The 18,519-nt window shown below is 41.3% G+C and overlaps 1 protein-coding gene across 2 annotated transcripts in view; it reads left to right on the top strand.

The window, feature by feature from the left end:
- Positions 1-480: 480 nt before the first annotated feature.
- The window catches only part of CBFB (core-binding factor subunit beta), a 39,865-nt gene continuing 21,826 nt past the window's right edge, over positions 481-18,519 (top strand). The window contains exons 1-3 of one of the 2 annotated variants that reach the window (XM_075765683.1): positions 481-647; positions 898-984; positions 5,678-5,794. In XM_075765683.1, the coding sequence (XP_075621798.1) occupies positions 570-647; positions 898-984; positions 5,678-5,794 (282 nt within the window). In that variant the 5' untranslated portion in view covers positions 481-569. The remainder of the gene's footprint in view (positions 648-897; positions 985-5,677; positions 5,795-18,519) is intronic. The other variant, XM_075765684.1, reaches the window with a different exon arrangement.

Raw genomic sequence — 18,519 nt, 5'->3', positions numbered from 1 at the left:
CCGCGGCGGGGCTGAGGCTGCTCCCCTCGAACCAGGAAGCCGGAAACCATCGAGCCGAGCCGCGTTAACGAAGGGGGGGGAGCGGGGGGGGGGGGGGGGGGGAAGCGACCCCGCTCCCCTCAGCCCTGCGGGGTGAGTCACCGCTCTGCGGCGAGGGGCACTGACTCACCCCCCTCACAGCCCCCCCCCCCCCCTTCACCCCGCTTCCCGCCTCGGAGGGAGGCGCGCGAGCCCCCGCGGCGCATGCGCGCTGGCGGCAGCGGAGTTGTGAATGGTGCGGCTGTTCGGCCGGAGTTTACGAGCCGGGAAGGAAGTCGGAGGGGCGGGGGGGGGGGGGGGGGAGGGGCGGGGGGGGGGGGGGGAGGGGCGGGGGGGGGGGGGAGGGGCGGGGGGGGGGGGGGGGGGGGGGGGGGCGGCGGCAGCGCGAGCTCCGGGGGGAGGAGAGAGAGGGAGGAGGCGGGAGGGAAGGCGGGAGGGGGGCGCCGCCGCCGGCGGGGGCTAACAAAGGGCGAGGCGAGCGCTGGGGCTGGGACAGCGCGGGGCGGGCAGCCGGCGGCGGCCCCACCACCATGCCGCGGGTTGTCCCCGACCAGCGGAGCAAGTTCGAGAACGAGGAGTTCTTCAGGAAGCTGAGCCGCGAGTGCGAGGTGAGGCGCGGTGGTGAGGGGGCCCCCTCCTCCTCCTCCTCCTCCTCCTCCCCTTCTCTCCCTCCCTCCGCCCGCCCGCCCGCCGCGGGGAAAGTTTCCGCGGGCCGCGGAGGGGCCGGGGGGAGCCCCGCGTCTCGCCTCGCCTCAGCCGCGGACGGGAGAGCCGAGCCCGGAGGCGCAGTCTGTGCACTCCGCTGTCCCCTTATCGCCGGGATTGGCCCTTCCTGATTGCGCGCCCTGTTCTCCACAGATTAAATACACCGGCTTCAGGGACCGGCCCCACGAGGAGAGGCAGGCCCGCTTCCAGAACGCCTGCCGCGACGGCCGCTCCGAGATCGTAAGTGGCGCCGCGCTCCCCTCGGGGCCCGCCGGGACCGGGCCGGGCCGCCGCCGGCGCCTGTCAGCCGCGGGCGGGGTAACGGCCGCCCCCAGGGCCGGGCAGCCGCTCCCGGGCCCCTCCGCCGCTCTGCCGCCTCTTTTTCTTACCCAAAAAAAAAAAAAAAAAAAGTTTTGAGGAGCCTCTGAGGAGGAACAACAACGCTTCGAAGTAACTCGGCTGAAGCGCTTGGCGCGGGGTGTGGCGGTCCGGTGTGGATCGGGTCTGGGTGGCCGCGCCGTGCTGGGAAGTTTTCCTTAGGGGGGGAAAAAAAAAAAAAAAATTACATCTTGCCGCCTTTCAAACGCCGAGGGAAAGGAGGCTTTCGTTAAAAGGCCGCGTTTCTTTCCCCTGAAGAATAGCGCTTTTTTCGCTCGAACGGGCCAGCTGGCCCTGCCCGGCTGCGGCAGCGCGGGCCCGGGGGGCTCGGTCGCTGGGTGCGCGAGGAGAGCCGCTCCGAGCCCCGGGCGCGAGCTGCCTGCGCTCCCTCCCCTGGCACGTGCTACAGTTGTAGGCAGCTCACTTCAGCAGTCAACTCTTTTTTCTCTTTTTTTTTTTTTCTTCCCCCTTCTTTTTTTTTTTTTTTGGGGGGGGGGGGCAGGGTTGTTTCCCCGGAAATAGTAGCTTTCAGAAATAGGTAAAATTGTTCAGAAGATGGTATCTAAAAGTCTCGAATGAGCTGTTTGATGTAGTTGTGAACTAAACTGAATGCTTTTAAAATTAGGCTTTGAAACTTGCAGCTTCAGCCCCGTTTTTCTCGTTCATCAAGGTTAGTTGCAGACTACACTCCTCTGAATGAAGAAATGAGATGAAGTATGGCTCGGAGTAGTCAAGAACTGACTAGTTATTTTCTGGTTGGATTTCTGCTCTGTGTCCCTTCCATGGGATCAGTATCTCGTAACGTTCTTAAGTTCTTAACTCTTCGCTGTTCTTAAAATGCAGAAGTAACCTCTTTTTCATTTACAGTATATAACGAAAGACGAGGTGAAAATTCCCTTCCCATAGAAAGCAACCCTAACTTTCACCAAGTTTGGTTTATGATGGTTGTTTAATTTCACATGATACAGATATTGCTAGTCAGTTCAAAATGAAATTATTCTTACGCACAATGAAATTGTTCTTGTGCACATCCAAACAAATGCAACTGAGTATCAGTTACTGCAACACATCTTGTTCATTTGCATTTGTGAGTGAAAGGATATACACTCAAGTATACAGTTACCTTTTACTGAGTAACTTTATTTTAGCTGAATCTTATCCCTGCTTATCTGTAGTCTTAGAACCTGTAATATTATTTTGTGAGAGGCCCCCTGTAGTCAGTTTCTTAATTTTACTTTTTTTTTTAAATTTATTTTTCTTTGTGCATGTTTACTTCCTTTAAAAAGTCACCAGGGAAACAGTGGGTAGGTGAGGAAAACAGTTTGCTAGCATTTGAAGTTCCTGAACAGGTGAAAGTGCATAGTGTACCTGAATCCTTCCCTTAAAAAAAAAAAAACAAACAAAAACCCAAACCACCACGAAGTAGCTTATAAACTAGCTTTCTAATGCAGCCTATGCAGTTATTTATATAAATGGGAAATCACTGTAGTTTCGCCTTTGTACTTCTAAGCTTGCTGCTGTCTGTCTTTGCCAGAACTTCATCCCTTGGAAGCAACCAGTGATGCCTGTTCTACGCATTTTTATTTCTACTTAATTATAAAACAGCCTCTAAATTTCTTGATCTGAAACATCTGGTTTTGTTTTGTGAACAGGGCACAAGTTGTCAGGTTTATTTAGAAGTGTAGTGTGTGTAATGACTGATGTTAAAAAGAGCTAGCAATTTTACTTTTTTTTTTCTTCTTGAATGTTTTTCCAGACATCAAGGTTTTATTCTTTTATCTCCAAAGGCAGCCTTTGCAAGTGACCTTACATATTTTTAAGCAGGCAAAAAAACCTCCTGAGAACAGCTTAGGGATTTAACGTAGAACTGGCAGTAGGTTGTTGGCTACTTCTGTCAAATACTCTTGATTGGATTAAGAAAATAATTGACAGTATTACTGAGAAAGTAACTGTGAAATATTAAATAAGATTTCAGGTTTACTGGTATTGCTTTGATAACTTGGAAAAGACTTCATGTGTTCAGTTTGTTTTGGGAGACTTCCTAACTATGTGTTTGTTTGGAAGGTACTTGTATTTACGTTGTCTACATGTCGATCAGAGCACCTTTGTGCTACCTGATAAGCTTTTTCCAAAATTGGAGGCATATGTGTATGATAGGATTTCAGACTGAGCTTTAGAAGGCTATGTATAGAAAATAATAATTTTCGTAATTTCAAGTTTAAGACCAAACTGGTGGTGTGATTTTTCTTTATTTTTAAATTATTATTATTTTTTAAAATTCAATTCTTACTAGAAGAAGATTGTTGGGTTCCATGTAGTCATGTGTGGTTACTAGCAGGACTGTTCTCGAATTTTTCAGTATTGACCTCTGATTTTTCATTTGAGAAGCACGTGGGTATTTTTCATTGAATGGCTTTATCTGCTCAAATGGACGGAACAGGCTTCAGAAATCCAGAGAATAAATGTCCGCGTAGCTTATTTAAAAAGCCTGTGGTTTAAATGTTGCCTGCATGACTCCATGAGGATGTGGGAATTTGTGTACTTTCATTTTCTTTTTTTCTCTGATATTTTTCCCATGGTTTTTCCGTGGCCCTCTAGCCCAAGTTGCGGGGTGGAAGCAGAGAGGTGCGGGCACTTCGCCTTCTCGCTTGGTTTCCCAGGGATCAGGTATAGTACTCCTGACCCCGTATCTGTCCTCGGAACCTGCGCAACCTGGAGTGGTGCGGAGGGCTGCAGTGGTCAGCTGGCTTATGCTCAAAGACCTCATTCCTTGGCATTTTGTTTCAAGTGTATAAATTAAAGAGTATAAATCACAAAATTGCTAAAAAGATGCTCGGAGATAGGAAGGTAGTTCTTGAACAGGCTTAGGAGTCAAAAAGATTTGGAGATGGGTATAATTTTTTTGTTGATATGTAAATAGAATCACATAGAAAAGCAAAGGGATAATAGAAGCTAGTCAGCCTGATACTGATGGTCTGCGGCTCTCACAGCTTTGATGCTTCCTATTTGTGCAAGTGTATCCTTGATGAAGCTTCTATTACATTGATTGAAACGTTTGTCTTTGTGTATTGTAGGGCAAACAAATAGTAATGTACCAATACAATATTCCCCCGCAGTATTAGTAGGACTGATTCATTGATTTTAATGACATTGAGAATGTACTTAACAGGCGATTTAAAAAAAAAAATTTTTAAAAATCTTTTTAAAGATAATCTGGAATGGAACCTTATTGCAGAGTATTAGCCTCCCTTGGCGGAGGGGAAAAAGTCAAGACAAAGCACTTCTACTTTCAAAATGGGAGGTATTAATCCTGTGACAGACAGCATTGCAGTACATGACCGGAACTATCTTAAATAACATGTAGAGCTATTGTCTTAGGTAGCAGTACAGTCATGCAATAAAGTTGCTGAATTCTGGGTTGCTTGAAAGGAATCTGCTTGTCAGGGAATTCCAACTATTATAGTAGTATTTGTATAGCTTTTAAGAAAAAACTGTATTCTGGATTAATGACCCATTAAATCTAAGCGATCGTGGTAATCAATACAGTTGTTTGATCGCAACAAATTTTGTTTGACCCTAGGATTTTCAATAGACTTATATTCTGGGAGCATGTTCGAGTATTTGCGTGCTCACAGGACATACTCAAGTGTCTTGGAGAAGGGTATAAACACTGTGAATCCGACTTCTACTTGCAAAATCTTTTTTTTTTTTTTTTTTAATTTCACATCTAGAAATTTACATACTCTTCATGGCTTGGAGTTGACAAGATATACAAATAAATACAGAAAGTTTATAAAGAAATTTTCACTTGGAACCACTGAAAATTATTTACTTGAAAGCAATGTATGCTTTTTCTAATATGGTTAAGTCTGTCCCTTTAATGATTATAGAAAGGGCTGCAGCTGAGAAGAATTCCTATGGTTGCCTGTTCTCACTGACACAGCATTTGATGGTTTGAATTTCACTGGTGTCTTAATGTGGCAAGAGGACTTCGTCCTACGAAGTTTAATTGAGCTGTGTGTTGATGCTGCTTTCCTGTTGACGATAAAATAGGAATATTTACATTTCAGTTCAGATAAGTGTTTATCTAGGTACAAGTAGGTTGTGAAAGGAAACAAGTCCTTTTCTTTCAAAAAAAGTTGTGTCTCTAGTAACAGGTCCCAGGAGTTCTTTTCCTTCACCAGTACTTCTTTCAGAGATATGCAAGCCCTTTAAAAAGCACGGGCAATTTTTAACGTTGCAGGTACTAAGTTGGTGCAGCGTATCCAGCCAGAACTGAAAGGACAGATTCTAATGTCAGCAAAACTGATTTGAAAGAAGTATTGATTCCATGTTGTATTTTATATCCGAAGCAGCCAATGGCAAATGTTGTCAAAATGGAATCAGATGTTTGTAACTTAATACTTAAGAAAAATGATGAGTGCATGTTTTTGACTTTAAGTATTCTCTGTGCTGCCTGGCTTAAGACATAAACTGATGTAAAAATAAATGACTGCCTGCATAATTTATGTAATGTCTTGCTCCCTGATCCTGTTTGTATTGATTTTTCTAAAAGGCTTTTGTGGCCACAGGAACCAATCTGTCTCTCCAGTTTTTTCCGGCCAGCTGGCAGGGGGAGCAGCGACAGACACCGACCCGGGAATATGTCGACTTTGAAAGAGAAGGAGGCAAGGTAAGAAAGAAATTGTTGCGACTGCAAGAAATTTTTATGTTGTGCTTGTGATCTTACTAGTATGGACTGCATGTATGAATGCAGAATTACTAATATTCTACATCTCGGTGCGTGTAGGTAGTCACACCAGTACAACTGAAAGCTGGTGGGATAAAATCTGGTATCGCTTTGTTTCAAAGTGTGTAAATATTTTTGGAGGGAAACATGTGTGGAGTACTGGTGGCTCTCTGTTATTTTGAAGAACAGAACTTTATACTGTCATCCTGTAACAAGATTTCGGGGAGCAATTTAAATTTAGTGTTGAGTAGGTTCTTCTAAAATGGTTTGGAAACTAGACCTTGGCCAACTACTTGTGGGAGACAATAGGGAAAATTTGCACTTTGAACAGGTTACTTCCTTGGGTCTTAGGTTGCCAGTTGATATGGCGAGCATTTGATGTGCTGCTTAGTGGAATGGAGCTTTTTTCTGAGTTTCACCAACCATCGCTTTCACAATTGATTTCTGGTTTGTTTTTTTTTTTTTTCTTTTTCCCGAGGTGGTTGTCCCATAGGCTGATACTGAAAGCTAGAATTCCCTAAAGACAGCAATGGCTACTGTGAAGCTGTATTAGATTTAAAGTCAGAAACCTTGCTTAGTCTCATTGGAATAAAGTTACTGAAATCATTTACAGCTGGTTTTGTTTTACAGGAAAAACATTCCTTTAAAATGTAGGTGCTGTCTCTTATCTTTGCTACTGTAGATGCCTTGGGACTGATCCAAAGATCGCTGAATTCAATAAGAGACTTTCTGCAGATCTTGGGAGGTTTGGACCAGCAGTTAAGCCTTTCTGTGTCAGGCTAATTTCTGTGTAATTTTTTTACTTCAAAGATTTATTTTTTTAATAGACTACGAAGTTCTTGCTTTTTCCTAAAAGTTTTTAGCCATTCTTGTAGCAAGTAACAGCTAATGCTACCAAACCTACCAGGCTGGAGGAAATACTTGAAGCTTATTCGGTTTTAATGGCGTATTGGGTCTTTTAAATGCTGCTAGGTGGAAGATAAATATTTCCTATAGTGGGAAGACTTGATTGGAAGGAAAAAAAAAATTCCTGAGGGCAGATATGGTATTTGGAATTCAAGTTAATGAGGTTTTTTTGGAAAAAAATGTTTTCCATTTAGTCCTGTGAGGCTTGCAGAAGTTTGACAGGCTGGGGGAGAAGGAGTGAGGTTGGCTATGCTGGGTACTGAGTGCTTTGCTAAGGAAACTGAATTGAATCTGGCTCTTATTGAAAAATATTGATTCTGGCTCACAATTGAATGAGGAATTTTTCTTGTAATGTGTAAGAAGACTGAAGTCTCTTTTCTTGCCAGTTCAAAACTAATTTTATTTACTGCTATGATTTTTTTTAACTTTGTTTTCTCTGAATGAATTCTTAAAGTACTGAACTACTTCATCCATTTTCTTGTGTTGTCTTAATCATGTAAGAGCGTGGTAGATATGCTGTGGATTAAAATGGAACATGAGCCTCGTTAATGAATGCCACTCCCTGTTTTATGTGTGTTTACAGTAAATTCTAGAGTGCTTCTCTGTAAAATGTTTAGAAGAAGTCATCTGAATGAGGCTAGAGGTGGACAAACTAATAAATGGGAATAGTGTTATGCTGTGCTATGAAGAAATCACAAATTCAGCACTGTAATCAAACTTTACTAGTGGAAATCACACGCGAACGCAGGCTTGCTCTGCGCAGAATTAAACTTGTCTGAAAGCAAGCCACTCCCGTAACTTCAGAAGAGGAGTAAGCAGAACGGGGGAGAGTTTCTTATGTTATCAACAGAAGCAATTAATTGTTTTGTATGAATTGTCTGAGATTTTTGTCCTCTGTAGATTTTTGTCGTTTGGTTTTTATTAAGAATTTCTTTTGCAGGCTTCAGCAGTCTCTTAACACCATGTGATTTTTTTTTTGTAGCTCTGTGCAACATTGTTTTATGAGCTTTGATTCTTGAGGCAGTGCATAATGTGTGTTTGTTCATCACTGGATTTAAGCCAGCAAGGCATGTTTTTAATTATATGAATAAAAAAAGGCAATGGGGGGAGCTGTCAGTTAATTATTATTTTAGGCATTAGACTGAGATCTAGAATGTAGATAAACTTACCAACACTAGAATATTTTTATTCTGGAATTCTGCTTCGGTGTTTGGCTAAGCAAATGATGGCCCAAAATAGTTTATCCAGAGTTGAAATATGTCACTATTGTGCCTAAGCAGTTCTGTACACAGACTGACAAAGCTACTGATGTGGCATCTGCTAGAATTGCTTCTTAAATGCTTTAATTTTAGAAAGAGCAACACCTTTGTGAATCCACGTGACAGTTGTGATTCTGTGAGTATCTACTTCATAGGCTTGAGGGTTTTATTCTGGTATTTCTTAACTGAGGGGTTTTTTCCTATGCTTAATTTGCCTTTTAATTTGATGCATCTGATGTTCACGATGGGTGGGTAGGCCTCTAGTGGATACCCTGTCTTCATTAATTCAAGAATTGGATAGCTAACTGTTCACTTAATGTTTCTACTCATTTTAAACTCTAGCATAACATTTTTTTTGAGATAGTTTTAACATTCTGCGCTGCCTTTGACCTGTAGCAAATTTAATTGTGCGTTTGAGCAATTTTTCAGGTTTGTCATTGCAAAAGAAAAAGTAGCACTAAAAATAGGTCCCTAGATTGTAAAAATCATAGAACATTGTATTTCATTGCGATTGGAGGGGGTCGTGGGTGCATCGCATTCATTGTATGTCCTCTTTCTGGATATCCAAACCATACCAAGGCTTCCTGATCCTTTTTGTTGGCAGCTAGTGTCCAGGGTTTGTTTTTTGTTTTCATTTTGAGAATAAATTAATAGATATTGTTAAGAAATCCAGAGGCAGACAGTATACTAGTGTAATGTATTGCCTGAAATCTCACATAGTTGAACCCTGGAATGAAATGGAGAGCTTTGTTTTCACCTTGATCCTCTGGTATCATTAATTAGACTAGTTTTATTGTACTTAATGAAATTCTTTAATTTTTACTCCCGTTTTATACTGATACCATGTCAACTTCAGGCTGAACTGTGTGTGTATGGACTTCAGTGCTTCTTAAAATCTAATTTTATTGAAAGTCCCTTTGCTTTGTTAAGAACCATGTGATCAGCTTTATTCGCATGATTCATTTTGCATACTTCTTCCAGTAAGATAAAACGTCCCCACTTTCATTTGTTATTCCAGATGTTTATACAGCTCTGATCTTTCTTACCTGCAAGAGCATTAGTTCTCAGATATTCTTTTTTTTATTGTTTAAATACCGGTTATTACACTGATGAAGTGTGTGAAGTTGTTTTACTTCCCCTCCCCTTCGTAATACTATTCTCCATCTCATTTCTAATGCAGCTTAACTTCCTGTCTGCTGTTTGGCGGCAGCTGCTCATAAACCAGAATCTTCAACACAGGCTTATTTCAGCATAATGCGCTATGAACTCCGCAGCTCTGGAGCAAAGCACATCAGACGTGATTTAAATTGATTCAGAGTGCCTGGTATGCCACATGCGTGATGTAGCTAGGATTTCTACTCACTAGACTCCCCAGAACTTTGTTCTAGCCATAACTAAATACTGCTGGACTTCAGTTTTCTTCCTGAAGGTGCTGAGTTTTTACTCATGTGCAGTTTTTTCTGTTGTAACTAGGAAATTTTATTTGGCTGTAAGTTGATGTTAAGTGCTTGGCTGAATCTAAAAAAAAACCTGAAAATCTTTGTTGTGCTGCAGAAATTACAGCACCTTTCTTTGTCATTACATTTCTGTATTTGAATAAAAATTACATTTAAATGGCAGCCAACGGCACCAGTTTTCCACTTGCGTCCTCCTTTCTCACTAGAGGTTTGTGAAATAGGACTTGTCCCCAAATCAACTTTTTCTTTTCTGACTTTAGCAATAAAATTTCATAGATTATTGGGATGGTGTATTGGCTGCTCCGTTTTCTGAGCAAATGTAATTTCTAGTCAAACATAGCATCACAGTGTACCCAGTGGAATTTGCTTGGAAAGTGAAGGCTTAGTTTATGAGAAGTATCTGAATATCGATGCTAACCTGTAATGAATTGGAAGATTTACTTTCTTTGGTTCCCACCACTTTCTGAAGTATTTAGATGAAACATTAAGTCACTCAGACAAGGTTTGAGTAGCAGCTTTCTCTTTTTCTTTCTTTAGGTGTGCTTACTTTTAAAAAAGGGTGTCTAGAAAACTGATGTGCCATTTCAGCTCTCATTTTGCCCTCACCATCGTGCTAAAAAACGATATTCCTTAAGTTTCTGTGTTCTCAGTCCAGCAGTATTTGGGGTTTTTTGCGTTGTCACCATCTAAAATGTTCTCACAGTTAGCAGTTACTTGTGTGTGTTCCCTGCAATCCACTGAGTCTCTGGACAAAAAGGATTTGATTTTAATTTTCTTCCAGATCAGTGGGAAAGGATGTCTGATGTTAGGGATTTAGAAGGAAAAAAAAAAAGTATTCTGGAGCCGTAGTATTAATCATAGATCGTACTGTGGTGTGCCACCACGTAGGGCAAACCATCTCAGCCATGAGATGCATGTGGTCTTAAGTTATCTAGACTTCATCCTTTTATTTGTCTGTAGTAATTTAATGCTCCTTCTAATTATTGTGAAGGTCTCTGTTCAGAGCACGTCAGGGGACAGTGCTACAACCCTGAAGAGCTGGGTGTCGCCCAGCAAAAGTTCACAGAGCTGCTTGTACATCGCGGAGGCATGTGGGCATATAAGATGTAACCTAGTTAAAAAACTAGCAAATGTGGTACCGTGCACATTCTTTGTGGATCATCTCCTCATGTGTGAGGGCATCTGGTGAGGACACTTTGTTTCCCAGGAGCTGTCCTGCTCATAAACACTTTCTCTTGCAGAGCAGTCTTGTTGCTTCCAGATCTGAAGTCAAGCTGAGTTTCATTGTGTAGCTCTGTACAGTCCTTGGCTGGTTTTTAGGCTAGTCCTCACAGCCCTAAACCATGGTAACTGGGAGACGTTCATCTGTGAAGAGCAGCTGGTGGTCAGTGAAGGCACGGCAGCTGCTGAACTCTGTCTGCTCCAGCCCTTTGAGGTGCTTTTTCGTGCTTCAGCCAAGGGAAGTGGTGTTGCCCCGATGAAGCCTGCATCACGGTCATTCTTTTTCACCTTTCTCAGGCTTTGTCTGTAAGTTTTAAACAAGAAAGTCGGTGTGTGGTTATTGTGACAGCAGATAAATGGGTTTGATGGTGCATCTGGTTTCTACCCAGCCTGGCTAAACAGCTTAATTTTTTCCTGTCATTGCATGGTGGGAGTGCTGCAGAGGCTTGGTGAATGAGAAGAATACGCTTTCCTGGATGGTCCCCTTGATCAGTTTCATCCGGGATCATTTGTATGGTTTGGATAAAATACTAGTTTTCTATAGATGCTTGTGACTTTACATTTTATTATTGTGTTTGTGCTTAAGAGTTTTTTTATTTTGCAGAGACTGCTCAGTTTCTATTCCCCCCCCCCCCCCCCCCCCCCCCCGATACATCATTTCTTTGTTTATGCTCCTATACCATTTTTGCTTTAGAGGAGAGTGAAACTTTTTTTTTTCTTGTTTTACCTGGATACTTTGAAGCATTATTCATTATGACCTGCTATCGCATAGAGGAGAGCTGTTTCATTGAACCTCCATTTGAAGCCAGGTAGTTATACTATGTCTTTGATTATTCCCTTTCCCCCCAAATTGGGAGATGCCTCTATCTGCGACCATTAACAATTAGGAACTTGGGCTTTGGGAAGAGAGGTCTGTAAAGCTCGCAGCTCCTGAGGTACACGTCCTGTGCTGGCAAGCAGCCGCTGGCTGAGATTTGGACAGTTGTTCCTGAAGAGTGATTTATCAAAGGGTGCCCTCCGCCACTACAGCGTGAGTCACACCAGGCATCTCTCATGTGACAAGCACCCGCAGCCCTTTCCCCGTAATCCTTTCACTCCCCCCATCCTCCAGATACTTCTGCACACAGCCTCGGTCAGGCGTTACGGTGCACGCAGTGACCGTGCCACTTAAAGCGTGATTGTACTGTTGTGATGCCTACCTGTCGACCCGTTCTGTACGTTCTAAGTACCTAGTATCTGCCATCAGCAAACCTACTTTTGATTAGTTTTTGTTACGGGTTGTAGAAGCAGTTAGTCGTATTTCGTATATTACCTTGAACCTTTTCCAGTGGTCTAACTGCACCCGTTAGAGTCGTATAGACAAGGCTGCAAATTTACTCATACCATCATCCTAAAGTTTCCCAGAAGAGGAACAAAACCAGAGTTAGCAAGCTAAATTTTGCATTTGGGAACCAGCTATATATAAGGACAGATGAGTGCTGTGTGGATGAAAGCAGTACTTGAGATCTCTGCAGTGTAGATACTGGAAGAAATCCAGACATTTGGATTGTTGAATCCTCTTGTTTGCGTATCGGTCTCCACTTACTAAGGAAAGTTGTTAACATTACGCGTCTGCTCGTCTTAGAAATGAATGAAAAAAGCAAGAGCCTTGGTGTTGGAGGATGCCTGTTTCTTTGTGAAAAATCACTTAATGTTTCGTATTTAAAAAAATAAAAATTCAATAAGATGATGAAACGTTTGCTACAAGAAACTGTCATTTTTCTGGAAGTTACTGAAATGTTTCTTCAAGCTTTATTGTCCGAAGTACAAGTTACGAGCTAATTAGCTTGCATAATTGCCTATTTGATGTTTAACGAGTTGGCCTGGTGAAATACATACTGTGACAATAATATGGAAAAAAGAATGAGGACTCTTGCACAAGACTGCTATTCCAAGTACATGAGTGCTAATGAAAGGCTCGTTTTTTGGGGAATAGCTGATGCTGTAGATGTTTTGTCTAAGCAGAAAGTCTATATATTTTTTGTTACAGTAATACCTAGACTTGTATGTGGGATCCACACTGTAGCTACTTAAGGAGTCTGTGCAGAACTTCTGCCTTCTTTCTGTGTTTAAGATACTTTGCTTAAACAGTTGCAGACAGCAGTTCTATGTTGTGGGACTTCTGGGTGTGCACCTTCTTTTATCTGTTCATTTTGGTATAAATGTAGAAGATAAAACCTGTGGAAGGTGACAGAAAGAGTTCTTAAACCTGGCATAATTTTTACAGTAAGGGTCATTAAACTTTAATTTTCTATTGAAATACCATGACTGAGGACAAAATATTGTGTGTTGGATATTTCAAATGCCTTTTAGGTCTGAAATATAAGGATGAAAGCAGCTATGGAACACTTGATGGGGGCTTTACTCTTTTTTTCTTTTTTTTTTTTTTTTTAAATGCATGCTGTTTTGGGAGAGTAGATTTAAAATGCAGCATCTTTCTTACATAGAATCCAGTGGTAAAGATATACTGATAAAAGACTTGGTAAAGTTTCACAGGGGAAAACCCCGTCATGTATTTGCCTTTCAGATTATCCTTCTGTTCTGCTCGTTGCATTTTTGTTGCTTCTCAGTTCCAGCAATGTGGTTGGTTTTGCCTTTTTGAAGGCAAATGGAGTGAGTCTGGGCATGAGATGCATTTCATGTTGGGAAGCATTAGACCTTTTTGTAGTGTGTAGTGACACTGCGAAAACAAGAAGTCACCTACTTTTTGCTTTGTATTAGGTTTTTTTTGGTAGCTTTGGTCAAGTGTATGTATATATAGGCATGTATAAATTCATAGGTTTCCATAAAGCAGTGGGAAAATGCATTTAAGAGTCTAAAACTTGTATTAAAAAACTTGTATTCCTCTGACTCCTGACTCTAGCAGGTATGGTATTTTGATAAAGGTCAGACTAAAAATCTTTCTGAGAAATTTAATCATAGTTGCAACTTTTCTAATACAGTTTAAGCTTTAAAATTGTCTTAATAAGCTCCAGTATGCAGAAGTAGAATGAACAAGGGATATATTGCTCTAAAGGGGGGGGAAATACAGGGGTTTAAAACTTTAACAACAATTTTAACTGCTTATATACAACAGCCCCCTGCAAATAATAGTTAAATGTGTTAGCCCTGTGCTCAGCTATTTTTACTTGTTGCTATTAAAATTCTAGTACAGGCTGTTAGCAATTCATGGGATATTTTGTATTTCAGCAAATTCTTTTCTTCAAGATATTTTGTTTCTCGCAGTCAGTGAGTTTGTATTTCCACTGCTTTTTGTGATCTTAAAACATTGTAGTATGAAAGCCTGCATTTACAACTTTTATTTTCTTGATTATTTTTTTTCCCCAGGACGTAACAGTCTAGATTGAGACTCTTAGCAAGTGTATCATTTTGTTAGTATTTCTAGTTTTGCTTGAGGAATTGACCTTTGTCATAGCTGATGAAATAGACTAACGCTATTGCATTTTGAATGTTAAACTTTCCAGAAATTCTTCTTGTGGTCTGTAAAAACTAACGCCTGGATGGTTAGTTTTGTGGTTTATTTGAGTGTGTTTTTTGGGTGAGTGTTACGGCATGTGTAGGTGACATAGAGGAAAGAGGAACACAAAAATGTTGAAAAGGGCTTTTTCCAAGGAATATTTCATGCATGACAATAGGCCTGGTCATTCCTGATTTTGCCAGGATTATTTACCAATCTTACCAAATTATTTACATAGTCTAAAAGTACCAGCGCTGGCAGCGGCTCCTGGACCAGCGTGATGTGGTCGTGACATAGGTGCCACCCTTGAGAAACTTAGAGCTGTGTTCATCTTGAAAGCCGCAGTTTGGTCATTCACGTACAACTGCTTAGGAAAGACTTGTTTTGTCAGGAAGTATCGCTTCCCTTGCGTTTTCACAAAATAACATAAGGTATAAATTTTAACAAAACCTCCTTTTCTTATAGTGGAAGCTGTTTCAAGATGTAGCTTTCAAAATAACTTAGAAAACATTTTCTTTTTGTGTTTAAAGGAAGAATACAGCTTTGAGGCATGAGACAGAACGATTGATCTAAATGTGTTGGATTTTTGAGCTCTTGGTTTGTAATGATGTGTCTATTGTTCTAAGATTAAAAACACTAAAAAGTCTAGTTCACTCATAGTGACTTTCTAAATGAGATTGGTTTTGTCTGTTTCTATTTACTGTTTCATTCCCAGTTAGAACTATGTTACAAAGGTTTTGTTTCAGGATTGAACTGGCAAAGTGCTGTAAACTCTGTCCATGACTTGGTTACTTTTTGTTAGTTTCTCTTAAAATATGAATGATGAGTATCTGAAAGTGTAGTCTGAAGCCTTGTGTGGAGTTGCCAGCTTTTGCTATAACTTCAGTTGTTATACTAATGAAGATCTTATTCTGGTTTGCTCCCCAAATAATTGAGGATTTTAGTGTATAAATTCTGTTGCAAAGTTTTAGAAAACCTTTTTTTTTTTTCTCTCTTCCCTCCCCCTCCCTTTCATAGATTGCTTCCTCTCTTACGCTCTGCCCCCTTTTTGAAACCTAGACCAGCAACCCTTCTCTGGTTACAATATGCAAGTGAGAGCCCTGATGTTTGGGGAGGGAGGACTGACTCATCTGTGCATTGCAAAACAGTCATGTCAAATCTGTATGGCAAGACCACAGCATTTTATTTATGAAAATGTATATATACTCCTTTAAGACTTTTGTCTTAATAATTTCCTATTTGAGTATTTTGAATAGGTAGTCTCCTTTTACTCAGCAGTGTATACAGACCGTGTCATTAGAAGCTAAAATGATGTTAGCCTTAAAGGATTTAACATCTTTCTTACTTGAAGTAAATGTTTACAGCTGTTTCTTTCTTAGTGGCCAGTGTTTCATATGTGAAGTCACTGGGGAGACTGCTGTTTAAATATTTAAAGTGGGGTATGATTCAGGGGAAGGTGGGATTAAAACTGGGACGTACGTACTTGGCTCAACCAAGAGAGAGGCAGCTTGTGTGAGCAGTTATGAATGGGCAGATGTGTGTGCGATGAGGCAGCCGGTGAGTCAGAACTGAGCCTCTTCTGAAAGAATGCGTTTTGCTCCAGCGTGCTGGGAAAATGAAAACAGAAGGGAGGGGATTGCACCACTGCACTGGGGACTGGTCTTTCCTGGGGGGGGTGCAGTTGGTCCCGGCGGTGGCGGCTGTTGGGAGCCTGCTGATTCATTAGTGGGTGGCAAGAACTGTGTGCAGTCTCTGGGGGAGGAAATGGCTTGGTTGCTTTAGGGAGAAGGAGCATTTTCTGTAACTGCAGGATGTGTGGATGGAGCATGCAGATAGCATATCTGTAGCGCATCAGTTAAATACCCTGGTGCTTTCAGATAAGGATTTACTAGAGGACTAAAATAGGATGTGAAACTGAGGTTTTGTGTCTTATGCTCAAGTAAAGCAGCTTTTTTTTAAAAAGTCATTGAGAATTGTCCTCTATCTGCTCTACTATATTCAAATTGAGTTTGGTTTTTAAAATATGAACGAACAGTGTTACAGAAGCCAAGTCCCTGCCTATTTTTAACAACTAAGCTAACTCCCAGTTAGTTGGAGGAAAGGGTCACTCCGTTAAATGCAGACGAAAAGAAATAACAGATTAGTTGCAAGTACAAAAAGGAAGGTGAGAGACACTATATTGGAGGTGTGGCACAGAGGTGTTGGAGATCAAGCCAGCTGCTAGGCTGAGAAAGCACAAACACAGCTCAACAACTTGGATCCTAATGTATCTGTGCAGCACCTTCTCAAGTTTACGTGTGTTTATGGTGCTGTTCATCCTCCATCCTGATAATCTGCTAGGAGATAAGAGTGTTTGCTCTTGCTGGTTGTTCAGTCAGCAAGCGGATTATTTGTTCTAATGCTAAAAGCCTGTTTCCAGTGTGAAGGTAACATGTTTACTTTTCTTGTTTAAAAACTTCTAATGCTACTTTGATTTGTAGTAGGAGCTTGAAATGGAAGATGTAATTTGAAGTGAAATGGAACTTTTGCAAAACAGCCACCCAAATAAAAATTCAGCTGCTATAAGCTAGTAAAAAATGCAGGTTTCAGTACGAGACAGTTTACCTAGGGCTCAAAATCTAACAAACTAATTAGCAGTGTGTGGAAAATGAGGATGCAAAATGTGAGAGAACTTACTTTCCTCCTTCTATATGTGTATAATAATGCTTAACTTAGCTACACAACCATCTACTGTCGCTGTCAAAACAGCCATACTTCATTTGGTTCATAGGATGGACCGTACCCTGAAAGGAGACAACTGTATAATGTATCTTTTCCTCTTGTATGTCCCTAAATTTGTCGATTGGTAATTGCCTGACTTTCACCCCCTTATTCTTCCTACCACTGTCCAGTGCTTTTCCCCTCAGTGTCTGAGTTTTACAAAACTGACTTCAGATACTATTATGAAAAGCACCCAGGAGTGTGTATGGGACTTAGAAAATTATATAAATGCCATTAATCTGGGGTTAGGAACAAAACCTCAAAATAGTTATTTTAACAAAGACATCCTTCTACCCTCTTTTAAACAAATTGTGTAGCTCAGTAATAATAAGGGGGGACGTTGGGGTCTTTATAGAAATAATGTGGCTTTTGCCTTTGCTGTCTTCCTGTGACTGTCTTAAGGCAACTTTCAGAATAGAGAATTCTGAAAGTTTTTAAAAGACAGCTTTGTGCTGCACTTTGAGGTGCCATGATAGATCATGTGCTCGTAGGCAAGAGCAGTAATTTATTAATAATTCTGTTAAGTTCGGAAATTGAAAGGGAACCAGCATGGCTTTATCTGAAAAGAGGGAAATATGTGGTTAAACGGTTTTGGCTACACTCTTAGGTGTTTTCCATTCTCCAGAAAGAGGAGGGGGGGAGGAAAGGAGTCTAAATTCCTTTCTCTAAAATAAAGGAAAAAGCACCAGTGTGCTTTATTGTGTGTTTTAATGAGAGAGAAAAGTTCCTGCATAAGCGCATGTGGTTTCAGTATGAATTGTACTAAATTTGAATGATTACACAGTAATTTCAAAACTCAAATATCTTGCTACGGAATTCATCCTCTCAGAGGTGAAAAATGTTCATTATCTGAGTTTTGATGTTGGTAGAATTGAAGACCTACTGAATCCAGCGGTGGAAGGCTTTAAGGGCTCTGATTCAGGAGCAAAGGCAGAGTACTTTATCTCAAAAGGTCAGGCTGCCTGCTTTGTCAGCAGCTCAGCTGTTGGCCCGTGTGCTTCGGGCAGATAGTAGGCATCAGTAATCACATCGCCTCTGTCAACTTGTTTCCCTTTCTCCCCTTTGGCTTCTGAAGGCTTTCACAGAGTTTCCAGCACCGCTCAGGCGCCCAGGTGATGGGTGAGGCGGCAGCTGCGTCTGAGCTACCTGCTCGTTGCACTGAGCTAAGGAGTTTGCACAGGATGCGCTGGCGGCTGCAGTCACCAAGGCAATCGAACAGCTGCTGGAACGAGGCAGTTCGTGGCAGCATAATATTCCCGCTCAAAGAAACAAAAAATACCCTCATTCAAGAGAACTTGAGAAGCTAGATTTTTGTCATCTGAGGGAAGTCCTATGTAACTTTTGATTTTCCAGGCTTTTGTTGTGGGCTAGAAGGAAGGGGGAGGCTAGGTGAAACGTAAACCCTAAATGAAAATCAGCAAAATGCTTGTTTGCTTCTGTAAAAAATAACTAGCATTAGATTACACACTGTTTCATCTTCACAGACCCATAGTTAGGTTATGCTGCTTTTTTTTTTCCTTTTGAATTATTGTGCATTCTTTTTAGAAGAGGACTCTTGATTTTAATAGC

Source organism: Balearica regulorum, chromosome 13, assembly GCF_011004875.1.
Source record: "Balearica regulorum gibbericeps isolate bBalReg1 chromosome 13, bBalReg1.pri, whole genome shotgun sequence".
Taxonomy (NCBI): Eukaryota; Metazoa; Chordata; class Aves; order Gruiformes; family Gruidae; genus Balearica; species Balearica regulorum.
The sequence above is the reverse complement of the archived record's forward strand: the minus strand, read 5'-3'. Positions and strand labels throughout refer to the sequence as shown.